The sequence below is a fragment of the Cucurbita pepo genome, chromosome LG10 (genome assembly GCF_002806865.2).
Source record: "Cucurbita pepo subsp. pepo cultivar mu-cu-16 chromosome LG10, ASM280686v2, whole genome shotgun sequence".
In the NCBI taxonomy this organism is placed as follows: domain Eukaryota; kingdom Viridiplantae; phylum Streptophyta; class Magnoliopsida; order Cucurbitales; family Cucurbitaceae; genus Cucurbita; species Cucurbita pepo.
In genome coordinates, this window is record NC_036647.1 from 4,050,164 (window position 1) to 4,063,995 (window position 13,832).

At 38.1% G+C, this 13,832-nt stretch overlaps 4 protein-coding genes, 1 non-coding gene and 1 pseudogene across 8 annotated transcripts in view; 1 reads left to right on the plus strand and 5 right to left on the minus strand.

The window, feature by feature from the left end:
* Positions 1-1,578, minus strand: part of LOC111804411 — a 4,768-nt gene extending 3,190 nt beyond the window's left edge. For 3 of the 4 annotated variants that reach the window (XM_023689208.1, XM_023689210.1, XM_023689209.1), the window contains exon 1: positions 398-550. Coding sequence is in view for 1 of the 4 variants with exons in the window: in XM_023689207.1 (XP_023544975.1) it covers positions 398-437 (40 nt within the window). In the remaining 3 variants the exon portion in view is untranslated. Of the gene's footprint in view, positions 1-397; positions 552-1,447 lie in introns of those variants that run through there. The other variant, XM_023689207.1, reaches the window with a different exon arrangement.
* Positions 1,579-2,085: 507 nt separating this feature from the next.
* On the minus strand, positions 2,086-2,995 carry LOC111803713 (annotated as a pseudogene).
* LOC111804412 (endochitinase-like) lies at positions 2,896-4,673 on the minus strand. Its single transcript, XM_023689211.1, has 3 exons — positions 4,225-4,673; positions 3,452-3,602; positions 2,896-3,362 (listed from the first exon to the last, which is right to left on the minus strand). Exons 1-3 carry the CDS (start codon positions 4,646-4,648, stop codon positions 2,996-2,998), a joined length of 942 nt encoding a protein of 313 aa, XP_023544979.1. The 5' UTR covers positions 4,649-4,673; the 3' UTR covers positions 2,896-2,995.
* A 2,178-nt stretch (positions 4,674-6,851) lies between these two features.
* LOC111804413 (endochitinase-like) lies at positions 6,852-8,843 on the minus strand. Its single transcript, XM_023689212.1, has 3 exons — positions 8,418-8,843; positions 7,445-7,595; positions 6,852-7,356 (listed from the first exon to the last, which is right to left on the minus strand). Exons 1-3 carry the CDS (start codon positions 8,839-8,841, stop codon positions 6,990-6,992), a joined length of 942 nt encoding a protein of 313 aa, XP_023544980.1. The 5' UTR covers positions 8,842-8,843; the 3' UTR covers positions 6,852-6,989.
* Positions 8,844-10,615: 1,772 nt separating this feature from the next.
* On the minus strand, positions 10,616-10,697 carry TRNAS-GCU. Its single transcript has one exon. It is a non-coding gene; the product is annotated as a tRNA-Ser (tRNA).
* A 1,068-nt stretch (positions 10,698-11,765) lies between these two features.
* On the plus strand, positions 11,766-13,396 carry LOC111804415 (endochitinase-like). The gene is made up of 3 exons (XM_023689213.1): positions 11,766-12,195; positions 12,283-12,433; positions 12,922-13,396. Exons 1-3 carry the CDS (start codon positions 11,766-11,768, stop codon positions 13,289-13,291), a joined length of 951 nt encoding a protein of 316 aa, XP_023544981.1. The 3' UTR covers positions 13,292-13,396.
* The last annotated feature ends 436 nt before the right edge of the window (positions 13,397-13,832 follow it).

Genomic DNA, 13,832 nt, shown 5'->3' on the forward strand with positions numbered 1-13,832 from the left:
ATAGAGGGAGAGAAAAACGTACAGATGTACAAAATAATAATAAGAATAAATAATAATAATTTCTATTTATCAAACCATATGGCTTGGCATTGCAGTGTGGGTTCTCAACATTAAAGCCTGGCAATGAGTGGGTGTCTCCCAATTCTAGAAAAAAGAATCCACATGAATCAATTCCCTTTGACCACTCAAGATTATTATACAAATCATGTTTATTGCCCTAAAAATCACCCAGAATCTAGAGTTTTGTTTGTTTCTCTTGCAAAATTAATTGAAAGTATTTTGTTATTAATACTCAGCACAATCAACTCAAACTCAACCTAAATAAGTTAGCAACTCGACCCAAATCATAAATCATGCCTTTTGAGATGAGTTGATCGAAGTTTTTCATAAATCATACCTTTTGAGATGAGTTGATCGAAGTTTTTCGGGTTCAGCATATTCTCCTGCCATTGTTTGAGCTATGAAAATTTACCCAGCAAGCTCTGATAACCCGGGCTAAACCACTTTGTTCACCAGCCAGCCAAATGCTTGTTGAGGTTGTTGATCCAGGCCTAAATCAGAGGAACTAGAAACGTGAGATTTGGCAGCTATCATCAGAACGAGTAAAGAAATAGAATTTGGTATCAGCTGCCATCAACATTGTCGAATACTTGATATTCTAATCCATTCCAAAAGTATAAATCTATAACCACAATTCATAACATTCGAGAAGACTTAAGATGTCGCTGCATTAAGCTGCTAAAGCTGCAACACTTATACCATATTGAATGAAGAGAGAAACGAGTGTCAGCGAAGACGATGGACCTCGAAAGGGGGTGGATTGTGAGAACCCATATCGGTTGGAGAGGAGAACAGGAGAACGGAACATTTTTATAAGGGTGTGAAAACCTCTCTCTAATAGAGGTGTTTTAAAACCTTGAGTGGAAGTCCAAAGGAAAAGTTTAAAGAGGAAAAACATCTCTAATACCGGTGGGCTTGGGCTTATGCTATTACAATGTTTATCCAATCTAAGAATATTCTTCTTCACAATTGTCCCACTCTTGAGGAAATGAGTCGGCATCAAGATTCTAGATCCAAACAAAAGTAGTAGCAGCGGGACCTTGACTATCTACTATCTGTGAGAACAGTTGGAGAGTAGAATGAATCCTTCCTTATAAACTTGTAGAAACTTTTTAAAAGCCCAAACGGGAAATTTCGAAAGGGAAAGCCCAGAAAAGACAATATCGGTTAGTGGTCGGTGGGCTTAAGCTTGGGCGGTTAGGGCAAGATTTGGCTCATTCATCAAAATAAATGTTCGTTCAGGAAAAATAAAAGGCACCCTTTAACGACATTGAGTAAAAGCAGAAAATTTTCAAATGGGGGTAAGGTAAAAGACTAAGGAAAGCAAAAAAAATCCAGAAATTTTCAAAAGATACAAACAATTAATACGAAATGACCAAAGTTGTACCAGTTATATAGCATGGCTTTGCTCCCTCGCCTTCTTCAGAGACTTCAGTGTACTCTCCAACGTTGAATATGCAGCAACATCAGTCATACTTTTACTCTCAACTGCATAATCAAACACTCGATAGGCTTCAGCAATTCTACCACTCCTGCAAAGCGCCCGACACCAATTGCCTCGCTGCCCCTGCCAAGTGTCATGGTCATGCTCGTCCAAGCCGTGTTGTCCATTGCTACATGCCCATACCACGTCAAAATCCTTTATGTTATTCCATGTTGTATTGTCTAACATTGTATTTTCTGTTTGTATGACCATTCAGCGAAATCACGTCTCGGCCTACCAAACCTGAATCGCTTCAAAATGTACTACAGAGAGATGCGACTAGTTGTCAAATTCTCCATACCCGAAAAAGTTATATACGGCTTAAGCTATTGTGTTGCCTTTTGCCTGTATGTTATATAACATTGCTTTCAAATCCTCTCAATCTTGCTTTTAATGTCTCCTTCTAAATCTCCGTCTCCGATTTCTAAAACCTTCTTCTCAAATTGGAGTCAGAGGTATGTTTGCATACATTGACTGGCCGTAGGTGACACGAATACAGATTGACTTAACTCACTTGCTGTTAAGAAGCGAGTGTCTAGTTATCACAAAGTCCGCTGCCAAGAAAAGTGCGATTGTGACAGCAAACTTACCAACCGCGTAGATCTTGCTATTACACACATTATCTATCAAAATTTTATAAGTAACAGGATCTGGCTTCGCACCACAGCTACTACGCATTTCATCAATAAAACCATAAACAGTAGACAAAGCTTTGGACTTGCAAAGTTGTTTAACGAGATGATTAAATGTATAAGAATCAAGAGGCGACTCTATAGCTTCATCAACCAAACCTACCGAACAAAGCGAACGCACAGCAATATCCGTGGTTACCTTGTCAGGATTGAAGCCATTGTTAACCATGAAATTGAGAATTTGCCGAACCGAATCGAGAGACGAATCAGTACCATTCCCGCAGGTGGAGAGTAAGATATAAAACGTCGATCGATCCGATGAGGTTTTGTGGTGGTGGTGATGAAGGAGCTGTAGAGCTTCTTGGCATCTGCAAGACTAGCCGATTTGAACACCGACGGGAGTTTCGGCTTTCCAGGGTGGCCGGAGCTCTGACGCGATGAGGCTTTCTGGCGAAGTTTTGGTGTTCATTTTTAATATAAGGAGCGGTACTCGCCGGACAAAAGCGAGGCGCCGCCGGAGGACGAGGCGGTTGGTTAACGACCGTGGTGGAGAGAGCTGAACGAATTCCCCCGCGCTGATCGAACCAATTGTAAGGGTTTCTTACAGAAATTGAGATTTGCGTGGGAAAGTAAATGGGCCGTGATTCGGCCCAACAAGACCATAAAAGATTTGCGTGGGAAAGTAAATGGGCCGTGGTTCGGCCCAAGAAGATCAGAAAAGATTTGAATGGGAACAACGAATTTCCCGTCTTTATTTAAATTTGAAGGTTACACCATTTATTAAACAGAGCAGCCATAGCTTTAGTGTAAGCGTAGCCATTTAGAAAGACCTTTGATTGTTGCAATCCAAGTTGTTGCCATAGCCGATGCCCAACAAGTCACAGTACCTTTTGTAAAACCCAATTCTATCAGCAACTCTGCTATCGGCACCACGCCCACACTCGAGCCCACCATTGATGATGTTGGTGATGACACCATACCCAGGCACTCTCCCGGCAGCGCTGTCGGCGGCCGAAGGCTGCCATCTCCCAGTGATAACATCATGGCACGATGGCTTGTTTCCTTGTGGTGTCATCCAGAACCAAATGGCTGTCTTGAATGCAACAACCGCATCCGTGGCTACCAAATCAGGGTTGCCTAGCAAATTCAAATTTAGCGCCCTACCCGCTGGCCCGTAGTTGTAGTTACTACAAAACGTTTGATAATTTCACGAATTAGGATTAGAATCTCAGAATTTTGATAATATAATGTGTTATAGGAAGAACAGAGGTCTTACTGGGTTAGCTGAATTGGGCCACGGCCGTAATATTTCTGGCCAGCAGCACACGGCCATTGTTGGTTAGGTGAGCAATATACGTCTTGGTTTCTCTCCCTTATGAAGCAATATCCCCACGCATATGGGCCATCCGGTGCGGTAGCCCACCCTCCTGCGCCACACTCGTTTTAACATCCATTTGTAAGTCAAAATTACAGTACCGATTATATCTCGATTGGAATGAGGCTTTTTCGGAAGTCTAGAACAAAAGTCACTAGAGCTTATGCTCAAAGTGGACAATATTATACCATTATAGAGGTTCGTGATTCCTAACCTGAGGCCTCTTGGGGAATGAGGCCTCTTGGGGAATGAGGCCTTTTGGGGAAGCCGAGAACATAGAACATAAGAGCTTATGCTCAAAGTGGACAATATTATACCATTGTATAGGTTCGTGGTTCCTAACATGGTATAGAGTTATGTCTTTTAACTTACCCATATCAATAAAATCCTAAAATGTCGAACAAATAAGTTGTGAGCCTCGAAGTTGTAGTCAAGAGTGACTCAAATGTCGAACAAAGGGTACTTTGTTCTAGGATTAGAAAAAGTCGAATCTCAATTAAGGGGAGGCTGTTCGAGGGCTGCATAGGCTTCAAAAAGACTCTATAGTGTACTTTGTTCGAATGGAAAATTGTCGAGGGAGTAGTCCAACGTCAGCTAATTTAAAAAATGATCATGAGTTTATAATTTAATTTAAGAAATCAAAAGCAAAATCAGGAAAGTTCTGTAACACTAACCAGTAGTTTCATGAGAAGTTTGGCCGAAGAAAGCAGCGAGCTCCCGTTTACGAGTAGCGGCATCTCCGGTGGTACCAAAGCCAGAGAAGGATTGAGCGGCAGTAATGAAAGCATTATATCTATAGAATCCATTACTGGGGCATCGAGGATCCTTGCTATACTTGAGCATTTGATTGTAGAGGGCTTCACTGATGATACCTCCGACGCCGCTGCCGCCAGTACTGGGGGGTGTAGAAGGAGTGGAGCCGCCACACTGGCTCTGGCAATTGTTTTTACAATACTCGTCGGTGTTGCCGCACCATCCAAACTGGCTGCAGCAGAGGCGATTGGGGCAGAGAGCGCCATTGGCCTGCCGCCCACATTGCTCTGCTGCGCCTCCCAAAACGAAGGCAAAGGCTAAGACAATAAGCGTATGAAGCTTCATTGTTGTTTGGTGTATGAGAAGATGAGGAAAATGGGAAGAGCAAGTGCAGTTATTTATAGGGAGTTTTCCGTTGAATTTTCAAACCCAATTCCAAATATTAAAATAATTTTGGATTATTGTTCAGACCGCAACCTTCTTTATTAATGTCATATATATATATATATATATATATATATATATATACATACATATTGAGAATTCTCCTTAATTGACGGGAGTAATTGGTGGGGCCCACTCCGACCTAATTTGAATAGTTAGATAAACAATTTTCGTTCATATATTGATAATAATTTAATTTTTATTTTAAAAAATTAAGAATAGTTTTAGATAAATGGGGTGTTTTATTAATTTAGCCTAATTTTTAATATAATTATTTTCTGTGTGTTGGTATAAAATAAAAAATAAAAAAAAAGAAGTAAATAGATTAAAGTATTTGGAAAATAATGTTAAATTGTTGTGATCAATAATGACTAAAATAAACGGTAATTTGATTAATCTATTTGTTGATAATTTAATATTTGTAAATAATTATTTAAAATATTATATCATATATATTTTCAACTTAAATTATATGTTGTTTGTTCTATATTATTGGTTAAATATAAGAGAATTGGGTGCATTTATTTATTTATTTATTTATTTATTTATTTTACAAAAACATGATAGTTAAAATAGTGAGTTAATTTATCTAATTGAATTTTATTTTATTAAATTAATTTTTAAAGAAAATATCCATATTATTGTTACTATTATATGAATTGAAAATGTTTTGTTTATAAAAAAAATTATAATTAAATCTTACAAATTATTTTTTAAAACATTTAACAGGGTTATATTTATTTATTTTAAATAAAAACTAAAAAAAACAAAATAATTAATTATTTATTATTATAATTTGTCATTCTAGAAATTATAGCTTTTAAATTCAATCCATAGCTTTAATGAAACTATGACTAAAGAAAATTCAACATCTTAATTTTAATGTTGGTTTGAAAAATCAACTCTATCTGTTGATAATATCTCGTATTTATCCGTAAAACATAAAAATAATATTTAATTATAAATAATTGAGTGTAAAAAGTAATTTCTCTCGGATAGCCTCAATCAATCACATACATTTTTGGTGTACCAACACAAACCCACGGCTGATAGTACGTATCCCCATCCGTCTCATAATTTTAAAATGCGTTTACTAGGGAAAAGTTTATACACTTTTAATATAAAATGTTTTGTTCCATCTATTAGAAATCACGACCCTCTGCAATGATATGATATTGTCCAACTTGTCCAACTTGAACCTTTGGTTTCTCCAGAAGACTTCATATTCATGAGAGATGTATTCCTTATTTATAAGTTCATGATCTTCTTCTTAATTAGTCAATGTAGGATTCCAAAACAACGGACAGTGTGTCAGCTTGGAAACTGGGCACCCAAGGGGAGTGAATTGTGAGATCACTAGTAGACATGTTTTAAAACTATCCTGACAATACTCAACAGACCAAAACAAACAATATCTACTAGCTGCTTACCCTCCAACCAACTAAAAACAATCCTAGATTATAGCCTCATTAATTATTAGAAAACTTGTGTATACATAATAATAATAATAAATAAATAAATAAAAGACTATTTGACCTTCTTAATCCGTAATAAATAACTAAATTCTATAATATTTATTTAAAAAGTTACAATAACTAAATTTTATTAGTAAATTTTGAAAGTTTTTTTTTTTTTTTTTCATTCGTATGAGAGAAATCCATTTAGAATATATATATATATATATATATATATATATATATATATATATAATTTAATGATTTAATGATAAATATAAAATTTTAAAATAAGAAAAATGAAAGGTGAAGAAGATTTATTAAATTAAAAATTAAAAATTAAATCTATAAAATAATTGAATATTTATTTTTTTAAAAAAATAATAAATAAATAAATAAATAACTTCCTAGAAGTAAAATAGATAAGAATTTAATACATGCATGAACACATCATATTATTATTCTAATATTAAGTTATTTTTAGGGTCAAAATTTAGCATGAAAAAAAAATTATTTGACTTTTCTAAACCCAATTTATATCCTTCCAAATCATTTTTAATTTTTTTTCCAGCCAACCTAGTTTAAATTTTATCCAACTTGTTCTTATGAAATTAAAAATAGCATATAATAGTAATAATTATCTTGTTATATAAAGTCAAATTTAATATTTTCAAGATTTATTGCATAAAGATATGTGTGTAGACATTACACATAGCAACAGCCATAGTTGTCTTTTACAACAACAAAAAGACATTTTATTACATGGTATTATAAGATTACGTAAATGTCTAGAAAGACCTTTGATTGTTGCAATCTAAGTTGCTGCCGTAACTGACACCAAGCATGTCGGAGTATCTTTTGTAGAACCCAATTCTGTCAGCAACTCTATCATCGGGGCCATGTCCGCACTCGAGCCCACCATTAATGATGTTGGTAATGACACCATACCCAGCCACTCTCCCGGCAGCGCTGTCGGCGCTCGAGGGCTGCCATCTCCCAGTGATAACATCATGGCACGATGGCTTGTTTCCTTGTGGTGTCATCCAGAACCAAATGGCTGTCTTGAATGCAACAACCGCATCCGTGGCTACCAAATCAGGGTTGCTTAGCAAATTTAAGTTTAGTGCATTACCCGCTGGCCCGTAGTTGTAGTTACTACAAAAGTTTGATCATTTAAGGAATTGGGATTAGAATCTCAGATGTTTGATGATATGTTGTGTTATAGGAAGAACAGAGGTCTTACTGGGTCAGCTGAATTGGGCCACGGCCGTAATATTTCTGGCCAGCAGCGCATGGCCATTGCTGGTTTGGTGAGCAATATACGTCTTGGTTTCTCTCCCTTATGAAGCAATATCCCCATGCATATGGACCATCCGGTGCGGTAGCCCACCCACCTGTCCCACACTCGTGAGTTAATTTAGGAAATGATCATGAGTTTATAAATAAGAGATATATTTTGATTGGAATGAGGCCTTTTCGAGAAGCTCAAAAGAAAGCTATTAGAGCTTATACTCAAAGTGGACAATATCATAACATTGTGTAGGTTCGTGGTTCTTAACATGGTATCAGAGTTATGTCTTTAACCTATGCATGTCAATAGAATCTTCAAATGTTGAAAACATATGTTGGGAGCCTTGAAGGTGTAGTCAAAAGGGTCGAACAAAAGGTGTATTTTGTTCAAAGGCTCTAGAGAAGAAGTCGAGCCTCGATTAAGGGGAGGGTGTTCGATGGCTCCATAGATCTCAAGAGAGGCTCTATAGTCTACTTTGTTCGAGGAGTCGAGCCTCAATTAAGGGGAGGGTGTTCGAGGGCTGCATAGATCTCAAGAGAGGCTCTATAGTCTACTTTGTTCGAGAAGTCGAGCCTCGATTAAGGGGAGGCTATTCGAGGGCTCCATAGACCTCAAGAGAGACTCTATTGTCTACTTTGTTCAAGGGGAGGATTGTCGAAGATTGTTGGGAATGTTCAGGATTATTGAGAGTAAGTCCCACGTTGGTTAATTTAGTGAAAGATCATGAGTTTATAAGTAAGGAATACTATCTCCATTGGCACGCGATCTTTTGAGAAAGCCCAAAGTAAAGTCATGCAAGTAAAGATTCGTGATTCCTAACCGGTAGGAGTCCCGCATTGACTAATTTAGGAAATGATCATGCTTTTATAAGCAAGTAATTTAGAGGAATCAAAAGCAAAACCACGAGAGTTCTTTTAACACTAACCAGTGGTTTCATGAGAAGTTTGACCGAAGAAAGCAGCGAGCTCCCTTTTACGAGTAGCGGTGTCTCCGGTGGTACCAAAGCCAGGGAAGGATTGAGCGGCAGTAACAAAAGCATTGTATCTATAGAATCCATTACTGGGGCATCGAGGATCCTTGCTATACTTGAGCATTTGATTGTAAAGGGCTTCGCTGATGATACTTCCGACGCCGCTGCCGCCGGAACTGGGGGGTGTGGAAGGAGTTGAGCCGCCACATTGGCTCTGGCAACCATCTTTACAGTACTCATCGGTGTCGCCGCACCATCCGAACTGGCTGCAGCAGAGGCCATTGGGGCAGAGAGCGCCGTTGGCCTGCCGCCCACATTGCTCTGCTGCGCCTCCCAAAACGAAGGCAAAGGCTAAGACAATAAGCGTATGGAGCTTCATTGTTGTTTGGTGTATGAGAAGATGATGAAAATGGGAAGGGAAGTGGAGATATTTATAGGTATCATTTGGTGTAAATTAAAATAAAATTAGGGAATGTTGGAAGTTGACCGTTACCTTGTTTATTATTAACGCCCATGTCTAAGTTTGAATGGTCTTACTAATTATTATTATTATTCTTATTAATTTCGAGTTAAAACACTATGATTCACTGTTGACTACTACTACCTCGGATCATTGGTGACAATGGTAAGGTTTAGATTGGTTACTCTAATGAGCGGTGGTGGCAAAGTAGTGGTCGGTGGTTGTCGACCGCATCAGTGATGCAAACGAAGGGTGGAGAGATTTAAGAGAGGTAGTGTGACGGCGTTTTAATCATTTTCAACAAACCGAGTGGGTTGAGTCGGGTTCAAGTTCAGTATGCTTACGGTCGACTTGACCCAACCCAAACAATATATATAAAAATTTAGGGTTGACTTGATGTCTGTTGTCGTGCCACCTTTACACGATTGCAAGCCTTCTCTTCTCTCTTACCTTCCGTTTCTAAGATAGACAATTCGGTCGTATCTATGCATAGTGAGTTTGCAATAACCACTATTGTCGTTGTTTTAAAGTTTATTTAAAAATAAAAAATAAAAATTGAACCCAACAATCCAATCCGAACTAATGAGTTGGGTTGAGTCGGTAAACGACCCAAAGAAATTTTATTATAATTCAATTTGTGACGATCATAAGTAGAAAGTTCATATTCTTCAGTCATTCATAAATAATTTGTTGGACAATATTCAACTCAGTTACCACAAAATATACAGATTCCAAAATCAATATTGCATTTATCAAATTCAAAATGGATTCGACCGCCGAAACGCTCCGATGCGATTAAGTTTTCTTAAGAATATTGAATAGTTACAGGCAAACGATTGCATGGGATAAAGTAATCATGAAACCCTGACCAATGTAACTTGCAACTTGTTGACCATAATTCATGAACCCAGTTATCATAGGGAACATATTGTAAGTGAAATAATTTTCGATTGGACTGAGTTCCTGACTCANTATATATATATAAAAGAGACAATGTAATGAAAAAAAAAAAAATATATATATATATATATTAAAAAATATTAAATTAATTAGACAATTTTCCAAATTCAATTTCTTACTGAACACTCCTTGATTTTTTTAATTAATTACCATTCAAAATGGAAGTGTAGAGAAGTATGAAGACGGAAGCTGGCGGCTCTGAAAAGTCAAAGAAGGAATAATAATAATAATAATAATAATAATAATAATAATAATAATAATAATAATAATAAAAAACTTGAATGATCGTCGTGATTCCGGAAAATCCGGCGCCGATTATGGATTCTATGATGACTGACGAAGAAAACTTATACGACTACTGGTCCACTTCATCCTGAAAGGCCGCGGCGGCGGTGACGTGGCGGTGGTGATGGTGGAGACGTGCCGTGATAGGTTTACGTTTTCTTAATTTTTTTCCTTCTCCAAATCATAGTTCTTACGGCTTCTTTTAGTTCTTTGTATATAGCCTTGGGTGGTGCGGCGCCACTGATCTCTACGGTGGGGCTGGTTGTCAAAACCAGTATCGTTCCGGTGGTTCAGCCCCGCCGAGAGGCGGAGGGGACGTTGGCACGCTCATCGCCACCGCCAATTCCGGTGGAAAGCTCAAGTGTCGGTGGATATGATACTCTGTAGAAACAAAATTTAATTATTGAAGACTACAACGAATATTTGGAAAAATAAAAGGAAAAAAGAACGTCGCCTGAGAGATTCGAACTCTCGCGGGGAAACCCCATGTACTTAGCAGGCACACGCCTTAACCACTCGGCCAAAGCGACTGATGTAGCCATGTTTGTAACCAAAACTTAATCAAATTTAATATTCAATATTTCTTGATCTAAATATTTTTGTTTTTGGAAGAAATTTAATTCCATTTAAATAAAAATATATTGATAAGTTTGGTTATTTTAAATTTCATTTGATTAATCATTTTTTGGATAAGATCGTATCTCAAATTGGTGGTTGACTTTGACTATATCGTGCTCTCAAATGCGTCTATGATCACATTTTTCTTACCGAAAAAAAAAAAATCGTCACAACTCAATTACCTTAAAATAATTGTTAGATGTAGATTTAATAATTTGTATGTCTCAATAATCTCGGGATTTGAATCTCTCCTACATCCAACGGTGATAAACTGTCAGCCATATGATGATCGTCTCTAACTTACTGTATTATTTTGAAGACTTATTATATACTTTTCAATTCGAATTAATTAATTTTGTAATTTATGTTAGACGAACACGACTCTCTCTACACAATGGTATGATATTGTCGACTTTGAGTATAAAGTCCCATGGCTTTGCTTTGCGCCTCCCAAAAGGCCTCAAACTAATGGAGTTAGTATTCTTCACTTATAAATCCATAATCATTCCCTAAATTAGCCGATACCCTTTGGACTTAGTCATTTTTTACTGCCTTCGAAGAGGCTTGGCTCCTTTTCTTTTGGAGTTCTTTGTTAAATATGTGAGGATTTACCGATCTATTGGCACGACTAAGTTTAGGGCATGACTCTGATACCATGTTAGACGAACACAACTCTCCACAATGGTATGATATTGTCCACTTTGAGCATAAGCTCTCATGGCTTTACTGTGGGCTTCCCTGAAAGGCCTCAAACCAATGGGGTTAGTAATCTCATAAACCCATGATCATTCCTTAAATTAGGGGACGTGGACTTTCATCATCGAACAATTTAAACTTAAAAGTTAATTAAGAATTTAATTAAGGGATATCTTGAAAATCTTAAACTAAATCTATGGTGGATATCTTTGATGATTGCAAGCGCACCAAAGGTTCCAATATGTAAACAATGGTGGTGGAAAATTCAGGCAAAGATTTGAAGCATGAAGGATTATGCATTGATCTTCTTGTTGTTTCCTCTGTTGTTGTTGTTGGGAGCCTCTGCTGAGCAATGTGGACGGCAGGCCGGCGGCGTTGTCTGCCCAAACGGGCTGTGTTGCAGCCAGTTTGGGTGGTGTGGCACCACCCGTGCTTACTGTGGACATGGTTGTCAAAGCCGATGTCGTCGTTCAAACCCGACTCCGAGTCCTAATGGCAGCGGAGGTAATGTCGCTAGGCTCATCAGCTCTGCCACGTTCGATCAAATGCTTAAGTATCGTAACGACCCGAGATGTCCTAGCAATGGATTCTATAGCTATGATGCTTTTCTCGCTGCTGCTCGATCCTTTAGTGGGTTTGCTACGACGGGAGATGATGCCACTCGTAAGAGAGAATTGGCGGCTTTCTTTGGCCAAACTTCTCATGAAACTACGGGTTCGTTAGAATGATTTGAATTGACTTTTTAAGTGTTTAGTTGTGAAGATAGATCGATGTAGAAGCTAAATATAAAGTGTGGTGTAGGAGGATGGCCAACCGCACCCGATGGTCCGTATGCATGGGGATATTGCCAAATAAGAGAAATCAACCGGGGTACTTACTGCTCGCCGAGCTCGCAATGGCCGTGTGCTGCAGGCCAACAATATTACGGACGTGGACCCATCCAAATCACTTAGTAATTTTTCAATCTTGTTTCTACTTTAACATAAGTTCTCGTAGTTTTGCTTTTGGATCCACCCAAAAAAATCTCGAGCATGAACCTTTCTCTACAACTTCGTTTACACGAGAATTAAGATATTGTTTTGTGATATCCCACATCAGTTGGAGAAGGGAACGAAACATTCCTTATAAGAGTGTGGAAACCTCTCTCTAGTAGATGCATTTTAAAACTATGAGGCTTACCGAGATACCTAACGAGCCAAAGTAGACAAGTGAGCTTGGATTGCTACAAATAGTATCATAGCTAGACACCGGGCGTTGTGTCAGCGACGACATTGGGGTCGAAGCATTCCTTATAAGGGTGTGGAAACTTCTCCTTAGTAGACGCGTTTTAAAATCATAAAGATGACATTTATACGTAACGGACAAAAGCAGACAACATCTACTAACAATGAACTTGAGTTGTTACGAACATGTTTTGAATTTACTTGATTTAATGATTAGCAACTACAACTACGGGCAAGCTGGTGGAGCACTGAGATTGGATTTACTGAACAATCCAGGGCTGGTAGCCACGGACGCAGTCATAGCATTCAAGACAGCCATTTGGTTCTGGATGACGCCACAAGGAAACAAACCATCAAGCCATGATGTTATTACTGGCCGATGGCAACCATCAAATGCTGATAGAGCTGCTGGAAGATGGCCTGGTTATGGTGTCCTTACCAACATCATCAATGGCGGGGTTGAATGTGGAGGCCGTGCTGCTAACGCGGTGGCTAGCAGAATTGGGTTCTACAAAAGGTACTGCGACATATTAGGCGTCGGCTATGGAGATAACTTGGACTGTAATAATCAGAGCTCTTTTGCCTAAGAGTTAAATACTCAATGTAATAAAACCACGAATATTTTTGTCGTCATAACTATGAGACATGAATATTTGTGACCTTATATTAATGAAAGTAAACGTCTTTATATACGAGGAGTCTCACATCGGTTAATTAAAAGGTTAGATCGTGGACTTATAAGTAAGGAACACTATCTTTATTGACACGAGATCTTTTGGGGAAACAAAAAATAAAGTCTAAGCGGACAATATCTGTAGGAGAGTCGTGGTTCTAAACATGGCATAAGAGTCATGCCCTTAACTTAGCCATATCAATAGAATTCGAACAAAAAAGTTGGAGCCTCAAAGGTGTAGTCAAAAGTGACTCATGTGTCGAACAAATGATATACTTTGTTTGGAGACTCCAAAGAAAGAGTCGAGCTTTGATTAAGGGGAGGCGGTTCGAGGGTTCTATAGGCCTCATGGGAGGCTCTATGGTGTACTTTGTCCGAAGGGACGATTGTTGAAGATTGTTGGGAGAAGAGTCTCACGTCAATTAATTAATGGGTTGATCATGAGTTTATAAGTA

Coding starts and splice junctions, on each gene's coding strand:
- LOC111804415 (XM_023689213.1), top strand. CDS start 11,766: ATGAAGGATTATGCATTGATCTTCTTGTTGTTTCCTCTGTTGTTGTTG. Junction 12,196..12,282: donor AACTTCTCATGAAACTACGG/GTTCGTTAGAAT, acceptor AGTGTGGTGTAG/GAGGATGGCCAACCGCACCC. Junction 12,434..12,921: donor GGACCCATCCAAATCACTTA/GTAATTTTTCAA, acceptor TTTAATGATTAG/CAACTACAACTACGGGCAAG.
- LOC111804412 (XM_023689211.1), bottom strand. CDS start 4,648: ATGAAGCTTCATACGCTTATTGTCTTAGCCTTTGCCTTCGTTTTGGGA. Junction 3,603..4,224: donor AACTTCTCATGAAACTACTG/GTTAGTGTTACA, acceptor AGTGTGGCGCAG/GAGGGTGGGCTACCGCACCG. Junction 3,363..3,451: donor GGCCCAATTCAGCTAACCCA/GTAAGACCTCTG, acceptor AACGTTTTGTAG/TAACTACAACTACGGGCCAG.
- LOC111804413 (XM_023689212.1), bottom strand. CDS start 8,841: ATGAAGCTCCATACGCTTATTGTCTTAGCCTTTGCCTTCGTTTTGGGA. Junction 7,596..8,417: donor AACTTCTCATGAAACCACTG/GTTAGTGTTAAA, acceptor AGTGTGGGACAG/GTGGGTGGGCTACCGCACCG. Junction 7,357..7,444: donor GGCCCAATTCAGCTGACCCA/GTAAGACCTCTG, acceptor AAACTTTTGTAG/TAACTACAACTACGGGCCAG.